Source organism: Ochlerotatus camptorhynchus, unplaced genomic scaffold (genome assembly GCF_037179485.1).
Source record: "Ochlerotatus camptorhynchus isolate MF236.1 unplaced genomic scaffold, CSIRO-AGI_Acam_v1.1 ptg000077l, whole genome shotgun sequence".
NCBI lineage: Eukaryota > Metazoa > Arthropoda > Insecta > Diptera > Culicidae > Ochlerotatus > Ochlerotatus camptorhynchus.
The window spans coordinates 326,032-339,126 of record NW_027040567.1 but is presented as its reverse complement, the minus strand read 5'-3'; the positions used below and the strand labels follow the sequence as shown (position 1 = coordinate 339,126).

Sequence of the window (13,095 nt, the reverse complement as noted above, 5' to 3'; positions counted from 1 at the left end):
ACGGTGCCGAAAAAAGTTAAGTTGCCACCCTTCTATGTGAAGGGCTTCCCTCCCGGGCTATGGGAGCAGCTGGATTTCTACATTAAGCAGGGCCTTCGCTGCACCATTCAACGGTGCACGGAAGGCTACAAACTGATGGCCCCGGCCGAAAAACACTTCAACGCAGTTCAGGCCCTCTTGGACAGAATGAAGCTGGAGTACTTCTCCCACGACATCGAGGCCACCAAGCCGCTGAAAGTGGTGCTGCGCGGGCTCCACGACATGGACACCACCACCTTAATGGACGAGATTAAGGCGAACGGCCTCAAGCCGGTCGAAGTCCACAAGATGACCCGCAGCAAGGCCATCAAGTATCGTGACCAGCTCTACCTGGTCCATCTGGAGAAGAACTCCACAACCGTGAAGGATCTCCAGACGACACGCACACTGTTCCACATCGTAGTGAAGTGGGAGCGGTATAAACCCACCCACCGTGGCGTCACTCAGTGCTCGAACTGCCTATTGTTCGGGCACGGCACCAGGAATTGCCGCATGGCCAGCCGCTGCATCAAATGCGGCAAAAACCACAAGATCGACAACTGCGACAGCATCGAGGAAGCCACTCCCACATGCGCCAACTGCGGTGCCGCCCACAAGGCCACGAGTAAGGCCTGTCCGAAGCGGGCCGAATACGCCGAGATCCGGAAGAAGGCCTCGTCCAACAGCCAGCCCGGTCGCAAGAAGGTTCCAGAAAACAACGCGCAGAACTTTCCTCCGTTATCACCGGTCCAATCACGGCCAATTCCAGTGTTGCCGCCGCTCCCGCTCAACCAACAGTTGGCTGCCGCTGCAGTACCCGGTCAAGCCTCCGGGCCATCGACGGATCCCCCTGCTCCGGGATTGGCCGGTACAACCGGTGAAGCTACAGACGATTCTCCGCTGTCAACGGATGAGATCGTCACACTGTTGGCCCAGGCCATCATCATCAAGCGCACCTGCGCAACAAGAACACAACAGCTCCAAGCTATCATCTCCTTCGTCGCTAATTATGGACCGTGAACCCATAAAGATCGCCAACTGGAACGCTCGCTCCGTAGGGGCGAAAAACATTGAGCTTGCAGACTTCCTCCGCAAGCACGACATCGACGTGGGCCTTCTCACCGAGACCCACCTCAAGACCGGTGACAGCTTCTGGCTGCCCGACCACAGCATTGTCCGGCTTGATCGCACCAGCTCCAGGGGGGGCGGTGTCGCGGTCATCATCAAGAAAGGCATCAAGTACTGCACCCTACCCCACTACCGCACTTCCATCATCGAGGCCGTCGGCGTTGAGGTGGAAACATCGACCGGAAACGTCCGGTTCATCGTTGTCTACTGCCCCCGGCAATGTACCGTTAGCAATGGTACAGCACAGCAGTTCAAGAACGACCTTGCCATCATAACCCGCACCAATGCCCGCTTCGTAATCGGAGGGGACCTGAACGCCCGGCACGAGGCCTGGCGGAACTACCAGCAGAACCAGAACGGCCGCCTGCTATTCGACCATTCCCAGCATGGTCTCTATTCCGTCTGGTTTCCGGACGAACCAACCTTCACATCACCGACGGGCAACCCATCGACGCTGGACCTGTTCTTGGCAAACACCAGATTAGCCAAGCCGGTTGCCGTCAACGACCTGAGTTCGGACCACCAACCGGTGCTGACCGAGCTGGGCTACAACGTGGCCCCTGCACCGTGCCAGCGGAAGGACTACCATCGAGTCAACTGGGTCCAGTTTCGACGCGTGGTCGACCGCCACATCGACGTCAACCCACCGCTCGACACAGTGGAGGACATCGACCGGGCCCTGGAGGGTCTCCATCAAGCCATATCCGTGGCTGACGAAGAGTGCGTTCGACGAGTTCCTGTGAGGGGTAAGTTTCAAGCAATTGATTCCCACACCAAACTCTTGATTCGGCTCAGAAATGTTCGTAGACGCCAGTTTCAGCGGACTGGGGATCTGCAGTGTAAATGCGAAATGGTCGATCTGAATCGGCAGATCGCTTCCAGAATGGTCTCAATCCGGAACGAGAGTTTCGGGCGGCTCGTTCATAACCTGGACGACCGTTCCAGACCATTCTGGAAGGTTGCCAAGGTGTTGAAGTCTCACCCCAAGCCCATTCCACCACTTAGAGTCAATGACGAACGGCTTATCACCAACAAAGAGAAGGCCAATGCAATTGGGGAGCACATTGCCCAGTCGCATTTGCTTGGCTCTACAATCCCAAGTCCACTCGAGAACCAGGTTGTGCAGTGCGTCCAGACGTTAGATGCCTCCCCTTGTGCCGTCCCTCAAGAAGAACGGATTACAGAGGAACAAATTTGCTCAGCGCTGAAACACAGTACGAACATGAAGGCTCCCGGGTTTGACGGAATATTCAACCTAGAGTTGAAAAATCTCAGCGCGAGGGTGCACTCGCTGCTGGCTGCCATCCTCAACAGATGCTTGGAGCTGCACTACTTTCCAAGCATCTGGAAGGTGGCAAAAATCATCCCGATCCGCAAACCTGGGAAAGACCCTTCACTACCGTCAAGCTACAGACCGATTAGCCTGCTCTCAGCGCTGAGCAAGCTGTTCGAAAAATTGATCCTCAGCCGACTAAACAAGTTTGTGGAGGAACATGACATTCTTCTTCCGGAACAGTTCGGGTTCCGCAAGGGGCATTCCACCAATCATCAGCTAGTGCGGGTGATGAATAACATCCGAAGTAACAAAGCTGTATCCAAGTCCACAGCCATGGCCTTGTTAGACGTCGAAAAGGCGTTTGACAATGTCTGGCACGACGGACTTATATACAAGCTTTGTAACTCCAACTTTCCACCATACCTTGTGAAAATCACCTGTAACTATCTCCAGCAAAGGTCGTTCAGGGTGTCGTTGAATAGTTCCCTTTCGGGACAATTTCCGATCCCAGCAGGTGTTCCGCAAGGGAGTCTGCTGGGACCACTGCTTTACAGCATCTACACGTCGGACATCCCTCCTCTAGGAGACGGTTGCGTGTTCTTTCTGTTCGCAGATGACACCGCGATAGCCGTCAAGGGTAGGATGCCTCGTGAAATTACGAACAAGCTCCAACGATGCCTTGACACCTTTACTGATTATGCCACCACGTGGAAAATCAAAATCAACGCCTCGAAAACCCAAGCGATCATGTTCCTTCACAGACAATCATTAAAACTTAAACCGTCTCCCTCCTGTACCGTAATGATGGATGGTACAAGGGTCGAGTGGTCCACTGATGTTACTTATCTCGGGATGTTGTTCGATGAGAAGCTCCTGTTCCGCTCGCACATAGAGAAAACCCTAGTTAAGTGCTCCGCCTTGGTTAGGTGTTTGTATCCGCTCATTTGCCGCAGATCCCGCCTCTCAAGGCAAAACAAACTGGCTGTTTACAAACAGATCATAGCCCCCGCGATCTTCTATGCCGCCCCGGTGTGGGAATCGTGCGCTCAGACCCACAGGAACAAAATCCAGGTTGCACAGAATAGAGTGTTGAGGATGATCCTAGATCGTCCATTCGACACAAGAATAGCAGACCTCCATCAAGAGGCAGAAATTCCCAAAGTAGATTCCAAAATTGATGATATGACAACTAAATTTATTCAAAAATGCAATCTTTCTGAACATGCTTTAATAAGCAATTTGTACATAGTAGGTTAAGTGTATATAGTAGAGTAGGTTAGTTTTAAGCTGTAAATAGTAGTATTAAGTAGTTTCTCTTCAAATTCTAAAAACAAAACAAACCAATCCCACCAAGGTGGTCGACCGTGTACTAAGTCTAGGACTAATTCTGTAAAACAAATTTTGAATTTTGCCCATACTTAAAGATGAAGAAAGCAATTAAATCACTTAGTAAAAAATTTATATGGTAATCGTCCAAGTTAAACTAAAATAAAGATCATTTAAACTAAAAAAAAAAAAAAAAAGCTAAACTTGGACTGCAGACTCACTTTCAGAATCCACTACAATGACATCATCTCCAGAGCTAATCGACAATTGGGCTTTATTTTCAAAATTGTCGACGAGTTCCGTGACCCGCTATGCCTCAGGTCACTCTACTGCTTGCTTGTGCGATTCTTATTGGAGTCAAGTTTAGTTGTTTGGTGCCCTTTCCATGCTAGCTGATCCACTAGAATTGAATCCGTTCAACGCAAGTTTGTGAGATATGCTCTTCGTTTCTTCAACTGGTGTGACCCAACAAACTTGACGAGAAGCGTTGCTGTCTCCTGGGCATCGAACCATTAGAGGTGAGACGGACGGTCGCTCAAGCTATGTTCGCTGGAAAGCTGCTTACGGGTGACATTTACTGTCCAACACTGCTGGCTCAGCTAAATATATATGCCCCTGAGAGGCCTCTTCGTCAACGCGACTTTCTGTTTTTGGAACCACGGCGCCGAAATTATACACAACACGAGCCAATTCGAGCAATCAGCCGACAATTCATTTATTCATTTAGACAATAATTCCGGAGCACTTCGAGATTAGTGCGTAACTTGTTTTGTAAACAAACATGTCAATCACCGATTTCTCGCGAATTGAAGCTTAATCTCTAAAATTAACAACACAAACAGGTAGAGGAATGACTCCTCTATCATTTGGTATAGTTTATTTGCGAGATTGAGCTTTTATTCGCAAGCAATCGGCGATTGACGTGTTTGTTTACAAAAGCAATTACGCCCAAATCTCAAAGTTCTCCGGAATTGTCAGTTGAGGGGTGCATCAATTAGCTTGGGACCGAAGAGAGTACCAGAGCTGAGCCAATCTATGGTACAACCATAGAGGTAACTCTAAGACCAGAAGGTCCCGAAGAAACGAGCTCAACTGTTTGTCGCCGAAAACGATCGTGAACACTTCAGAACGAGAAGCTCCAATCTTAACGCAAAGCGAATGGTTCGTAAGGTAAGACGAAGGTTCCAGACACTCCGAGTTTTTCAAGCTTGTTCAAAAGAATGTTGAGGTCTACTTGGTCAAATGCAGCCTTGAGATCAGTGCAAACAGCGTTGATTTGTCCACCAGAGTCCATGGTCCGAACGCAGAGCAACACGGTTTAGGTCAAATTGGTTGTAACTGACCGTTTTGGATAGAATCCATGCTGTAGTGACAGATTAACAATCCGAATACGATGCCTCCGAAAAACGTTTCAAGTTTTCAATAGCATAACTTAGCCGTTTTTTGATGAACTTCAAAAACTGTGGTACTTCTATAATACCAAGGGTCTGTAGATTATTTTGATTGTAAAAAGATTAAAAATAGGGTCGTCTACTTTAGTCAAAAGCGACAAAAGTCGTTACACGTTTTTTTTTTAAAGGAGTGTTTATGGGTTTAGCAAGTGGCCTAAGATCCTTAAATAAGATTAATGGGCACAAATGTTCATATTTAGCCAGAATACAGTCATGGTTCCTATATATGGAACCTGGAGACAACGGAACGATTCGAAATTGGTCAATCCACGAAACTGATCCTAGAGCTCCGCGGTTTTTTCAAAAACATTAGGATATAAGAAAGAATTTGGGATCATTTCATAAACCTGGACCTGGATGGCCATAGGACCATCCTCCGGAAAATCCGAAACATCCATAAAAGTGGTCCATCCATGAAACTGATCCTAGATCTCCGCAGTTTTTTTTTTCGAAAACACGTGGAACTGTAATATAAGAAAGAATTTGGGGTCGTGACATAAACATGGACCCGGATGGCTATGGAACCGTCCTTCGGAAGATTCGGAGCATCGGTAAAATTGGTTTATCCATGAAACTGATTCTAGAGCTTAGCAGTTTTTTTAAATATCTTGGAACTGTGATATAAGAAAAAAAAAATTAGGTCGGGACGTAAACATGGACCTGGATGGGCATGAGACCGTCCTCTGGAAGATCTGGAACATCCTTAAAAGTGGTAAATCCATGAAACTGATTCTAGAGTTCCACAGTTTATTTCAAAAATATTAGGAGCTGTGTTATAAGAATGAATTTGGGGTCGTGACATAAACATTCAGAAGTGTTTCATACATGAAACTGTGAAAAAACAGTGATTTTTTAGAAAACTTCACAGTTTGAAGTGTTATCGAGAAAACCGCTAAGTTCTAGAATCAGTATTATTGATGCACCACTTTTACGGATCTCCCGGAAGACGGTTTCATTGTCATTCGGGTTCATGTTTATGTTACGACTCCAAATTATTTCTTATATCACAGTTCCACGTGTTTTCGAAAAAACCGTGGAACTCATGGATCAGTTTTATGGATTGACCATTTTACGGATGTTCCAGATCATCCATACGATCTGGAACAACCGTAAAAATCCCATGGCCATGCAGGTACATGTTTATGCCATGACTCCAAATTCTTATATCACAGTTCCTAATGCTTTTGAAAAAAAAAAAAAGCTGCGGAGCTCTAGGATCAGTTTCGTAGATTGACCACTTTTACGGATGTTCCTGATCTTTTCGAGGACAGTCTCATAGCTATCAGGGTCCATGTTTGTCAAGACTCCAAATTCATTCTATCATCACAGTTTTTTCTAAAACTGCGGAGCTCTAGGATCAGTTTCATGAATTGACCACTTTTACGGATGTTTTGGATCTTCCGGAGGACGGTATTATGGCCAAACAGGTCCATGTTTATGTCATGACCCCAAATTCTTTCTTATATCACAGTTCCTAATGCTTTCGAAAAAAAAAAACCGCGGAGCTCTAGGATCAGTTTCATTGATTGACCATTTTTAAGGATGTTCCAGATCTTCCGGAGGAGGGACCCATGTTTATGTCATGACCCCTAATTAATTTATAGATGACATTTCCAAGTGTTTTCGAAAAAAAAAACCGTGGAGCTTCACCAAAGGAGTGAGCAACGACTCCGAACACAGCTTCAGAACGGACGCAGGAATGCCGTCTGAGCCGGCAGCAAACGAGTGTTTCAAGCTTTGAAGATCTGTTCACTGATGTGAAATGGGCGGAGCTCAAATGCATCTCTTGGAGAATCACTTATAGCAATCGTGACTTGATTTGGTGAGGCCGAAGATTCATTGTTCTTTTTTGAGTTTACAAACGACCAGAAACGCTTTGGATATCTGCGAAGAGATGATTGCGTACGGAAGACATATAGTCGATATAGGAATCTGTTGTACAGCTTTCCCCCGAAGAACGCGTTACCCAATGAGTTGCACCCACCGCTTTGTCTCGGTGGGTATTCAACCAAGCGCTCTGATTGTGACGCTAGTGACGCTACTCACATGCAAAAAATCAGACCGACTGTTTGCAACCCCGCCGAGAAAAAGCGGTGTGTGCAACTCAGTGGGTAACGCGTTCTTCGGGGGATAGCTGTATATATTTACTACAGTCGTTACTTGTGCGGTTGAACTCCTGCTTCGTAATGTACGAACGATTTTGGCAGTATCTTCGTAGTGATTTTGTCCTATACCGTTTTAGTCGACGCAAGTTACTGTAAGATCACGGAGGATTTGGTGCGGAGCGAGCAATAGTTACAAATTCAGCCATTATGTCCCAAATCATTTGATTGAAATGTTCAACGGCATCGTCAACACATCTAGCTAATTCTAATGGTCACCAGTCGATGCCGGAAATGGCAGCACTAATCGCACCATAGTCGGCTCGACGTAAGTCCACTGTACGATTATTTACGGAACAATCATCAAAAACGATTGGCGCTTGGAGGTGCATCAGGACGTCTAAAAGTCGTCAAGAAAGATCAGAGGTTCTATGGCTTCCGAAACGGTGCATGCCAGAGTTGCAGCTTCGTTAGACAGGACGAGGTCTAGAATGCGAGCGTTCCTATTCGATACACCATTGATCTGCGTTAGTCCATTGAAAACGAAACCGTTGAACTAGTAGCCGATAGAACCGATTGAGGCTCAATCTGGAAAGACTCGTCGTCCGACTTCCTCCACCGGGCAAAGGCAGTGGATTCCAAATTGGAAACAATTGCTCCGATAGGGTTCTCATGGTTCTGCATACTAATGACATCTTTGCGGCGGTCAGGAGGTAAACATATCACGCCTACACTAATAAGTCGACTTGACGTAGTGATTCTAACCCACAGCTGCTCTAGAGCATCGGAAACAGGTGTCGGATCGATATAATTGTTCCAACGAGTTGAAACAGCGGTCAGGACACTGCCACCACGGGTTTTTGCACTGTTGGAGGTATTACGGTCTGTACGCACTTGGTTATTTGGCTGAGATCATTCCTTTTTATTTATTTATACAGTAACCCCTCCCTATCGTATAAACATCAATTCAGCTTATCGTTTACCAAAACGAACCTTGCTGCAAACCCTACCCTCTTACCCAACATCCCAGTGACTCCTCGTGGAAGTGCAGAGGATTTCTCGGCTTCCATCAAAGCGAGTGTCACGTCAACACATTCCTACTCATTCCTTTCTTGGCCTGCGTTCGGGCGCGGCCGGCGCTGGTATTGCCAAGTTTGAGATCACCATTTTTTACACATTGAGGATGATTGCTAGTCCCAAGCATCGTCTATTGATTCTCTGTGTAAGTACTGCTGATCTGGCAATAACAGAGTTGCAACCGTGGGCGGTCAATCATGCTCATACTCATGCTCAATCGACTAAATTTTCAATAGCGACCAAAAATATCCATTAGTACCGTCCGCGTTCATGTGACGCGTGACGCGTTCATCTATATAAAATTGATAAACAGCAGATTTTTAGCGATGGGTCCAATCTTAGATCCATAGGCCAACATTAGAGCCTTTTCCCCTATAACTATAACTTAACACACATGGTTGATTATTACAAAATCCTTAGCACTATAAGCACTCCTTCTAACACTTTAAAAAAATGGTCAATCTAATTAAAGCCACTGCGTTTAACGGTACCTATATTCTCGCACAAGGAATAAAACATAATTCGATTTGTACCACAGCTCTTGATTTTCCGCCCGGATCAGCGATGTAGTGCACTAATGAGTTGGTGGTTTTTGTATGTTTGTATGAGGGTACATTTATCTGTGCCCGAACGGCAGAAAATAACTTATCAATACCTAATTCTGTTCCTGATACCAATATTTTATGTTAATCAGCCTGACATAAGAGTAAATGCCAAAAGCATACCTGTGCGGTATTCCATTTTCATGATTTTGTATTTTAATGATTTACCAATTTAAGGTATCGAGATATTCGTTCCTGCTCGGGTGTTTGCAGTGAATTGCGCCATTAATTACCAGTAGCTTTCATTTCGTCAATCTCTGGAAAGGAGTTGTGGACACGGAAGAAAGTAGAAGCAGACAGTAAGTTACTTACTTGGAAGAATAAGAAGATCACATAAAAATCCTCTTCCAATGCTATTACAGAGCATTGTTTTATTCCCTTTGGCTCCGTAGAGTATTTTTTTTAGTGCAATGGGTTGAAACAAAAATAAAAAAAAAACGAATCTGGAAAATTTTCCAATGTCGTCGAATTTAAAAAATGTTTTCTGAGTTTCAGAAACGCTAATGTTTATAGAAGCCCATTACGCCAAACGCCTTAATGTCAAATGCTCATGAGGCCGATTTTTGGAAAGTTTCGTCAAAATGGATTTGGAAATCACAAACTTGAAACAAATTGGGATTAGGGAAATTCTAGATTCCAGGATTTAAATCATACACATTATACTGCCAGACCCGGATATTGAAAAGTTTCAGCCAGTTAACTTTATCGAGTTACCTTTCAATTTATCACATGTGTGGATAACCCAAAAATATTAAATCCCCCTTTTTCCGGTTAGAAATTTTACTTTCACTCGACGATGAGCAAACTTGACACACGCCTCCAGCAATAATGCCTATGTGCCACCGAAGAATGCCAATGTGTCCTTTGCCCAGGCAGGCTTGTCTTGTCATCGCCAGGCGACATCCTTTCTGGCCGCCCTTGTCAAACCACATGCTTAAAAAGACCGACCATGACCATCCATCACCCTTTCCTTTCCTTTGCTTCCTTTTCAGACAGAGCCTTGTTGACAGCGAATATTTTCGGAATCCTCCTCGCATTCCATTTTCTCCTGTAAGATACATGCAGCCATATTTGGGGAGAAGGTTGGCAGTCAGTACTCACCCGATAGGAAGCCAATCAACCAGATAACGGCTATGGATCGCCAGGCACGCTCCGGCCGTGGCTTGTACCGCAGGGGGAAGCAAATCGCATACCATCGATCGATCGAGATGAACGTCAGCGTCAGGACCGACACCGTCACCGAGACCGTCTGTAAGGAGAAGAAAGGGAAAATTGGAAATTGTAGGTTTACTGTAATGCTCCAGCGAGGCCTATGGCTTTTCATGAAAATCGAAGGAATGTGGGAAGTTGATTCCCTTTTCCGTGGGATGGAAATACATTTAGTCACATTTCGATGGGTGCCCCACACATTCCCATACCCAGTGACTTTTTTTTTCTTAATTGTGTTGATTATGAGCTATGCGAAAGTCATTAATATTTAATTTATAATTGCGGAGTTTATATTTTACTATGAGAATATAAATTATTCATTCATAGTCAGGGTAGCAAACACTAATATCAGATAAAAATAATAATTATGAATTCATTATACAGGGTTAGCGGCGCCGTTGGTGTAGTGGTAAAGGCCTGAGTTCAATCCCAGTCGGCACCGCCGGGATTTTCTGAGACAGCCGTTGGTCCCCGGTCCATGAGTTGATGGGTCGATAGGTAGGGTCTAGGTGTGGGAGCTGCCTCCCTGGCATCGGTAGCATTGGTACTTAGTATGGAAAACAAGATTGACGGAAAACAAATCAAGAAAAAAAATACAGGGTGTTCAGTGCCTTAGTGCAAATATGTTAAGAAGTGACGGAAGATCATATTTGGTGAGAAAAAATGTTCTACGCATATGGTCAAATCTCAAAGATAGCTGAGTTATAGAACTTTTTCTGTTTTGGTCTAAGCTTGAAATAAATTGGCTCTAACGCGAAAAATATGCCTCAGCACACAATTACCGCCTCCATTAGACAGCAGAATTTTCTACTAAATACTGTCTTTTCTACTTGAAGTAAGCTGCATTTAGTTACATTTTTGAAATTAACATGGCTGATTTTTTTTATAGCTTTATTAACAACATGGCTGGTGTTTTTCTACGTGTTTTCCCTTTTTATTTCAAAAGATTACCTAATAAAGTGTATTGTTTTGTCTTACCAAAATATGCTTCTCAAAGCGCTCTGCAACTCTCTCTTTGACACCAACTCTGATAGGTGTGACATTAGGGTGGGGCTTATTTTTAAATACCGTGCGGGGACATTTTTTCCCACGTGGAAGATTATTATTGGAACTAATTATATAACATATCGCAAATTGAGCTATTGTCGTTGAAATTTAGAGGGGTCTAAGTTCAAAATGTCGAACAATGAGGTTTTTCAAATAAATCATATGCTCAATATATCTCAAGAACGACTGAAGATATCGTAAAATGGACAAAATATTCGCCCTTGAGGGTCACAAAATCACGTGTTTACGTATATAAGCGTATGTTATATAAATGTCAACGAAAAAGGGCTAATTTTTTATATGCTACTTAACTAGTCCCAATAATAATTTCCCACACGGGAAAACATGTCTCCGAACGATTTTTAAAAATAAGCCCCACCTTTATTACACGTGGCAATCAAGTGTGCTGTGCGCGCTGCATGCAGACGTCAACTGCAACACACTCTGTGCTGAAACACAGCATGGCACACTGTTCGGCACGCTAGGGCACACGTTGACAAGCAGGACACAAATAACATAATATAAAACGGCATCACATCGACATACAGCAAAACATAAATTTTATCATGCAGGATGCACTTCAATCATGTCGGAAATCTCATGTAATTTTTATGGCCACTACAATAATCAAATGCAGTAAAACCAGGGTAATGTTAGCTCATGCACAGTATTAATGATAATTGTGTCCTCTTTGGCAAGTAATAATACACCACTTCTATGTAATATTAAAATTATTTTTTTGCTGTGGGCTCGAAAAATTTCATGAAAAAAAAAATCTGTAAGTATTTTTTGCACCATGCATCTCGCCAAAACCACAAATGTCATCCAATTGATCATTTTGTCAAGCTTCTGCATTCATGTTCCATCAGATGTCACAGCTGTTGTTTGCGGTGACATCTATCGGAAACTACTCACAATCTGTTTTCCTATAATTGTTCACAGAGGACACTGCAGTGTAAAACATGTATGGTACCTCTATATATGCATTTAGATTATTATTCGAAGTCCCTCCTTTTTTACACATTCTGCACACAAAATAGCCCACCTCACAGAATTTCCCGCCGAATTTTATGTATGGGGCGGGGCATAAAGTATCTTTTGCGCAGAATATGTAAAAAAGGAGGGACTTCAAATGTTAAAGCAAATGCATAGATAGAGGTACCAGACATGTTTTGTAGTGTCAGGTACTCTATTTTGTAATCTGTGCAAGGGAAATCACAAATCGAGTGTCAACAAAATACATGGCATGTTGAGAGATTCAGGTCGTGAGATAGAATTTTCTCTCTTAAAATTGAATTTTTTGGCTCTCTGGGAACTGGTAGTAAAGCAGGTAAAACTGTATGGGGAAAAATCATTTTTATTCAATTGTAGCTTGTTTAACAATAATTTCCGGGAGAAAACTGAACGACAAAGTCCCTGATTCATTTCTTTAGGTTGTCGTTCACTTTGTTTGACCTGAATATGCACCGAAAGCGAATTATTCCCACTTCTATCAATTTCTATATGGGGATTTTTATCACTTCCTACCAGCGGAACAGCGCCATCTCTGTGGAAAATGGTCGAACAAAATGATTAATTGCAGGTTCAAATCCCGGTATTGCCAAGGGTATTGTTTTTCCACAGATATTATTGGGTGTGGAGATCGACGGGAAATGCACAGGATGTCCATTAGAGTGATGCAAAATTTGAAATTTTCGCTCCACAATACTTAAACGATTCCAAATCTGATCCTGACTAACCTCTCAAAATTTAAACCCATTTGTTGAGAAACTGAGATGGCACATGAAGTTTGTATGGATGGGAATTACTATGGTAAAACCAAGATTTTTGTTCATGTCTATCTAATAATTCACCATATC

The 13,095-nt window shown here is 44.0% G+C and overlaps 1 protein-coding gene across 2 annotated transcripts in view; it reads right to left on the bottom strand.

The window, feature by feature from the left end:
• LOC135697691 (orexin/Hypocretin receptor type 1-like) overlaps positions 1-13,095 on the bottom strand; it is a 346,064-nt gene that overhangs the window by 127,796 nt on the left and 205,173 nt on the right. For both annotated transcript variants that reach the window (XM_065217465.1, XM_065217466.1), the window contains exon 3: positions 10,082-10,229. In XM_065217465.1, coding sequence (XP_065073537.1) covers positions 10,082-10,229 — 148 coding nt within the window. The remainder of the gene's footprint in view (positions 1-10,081; positions 10,230-13,095) is intronic.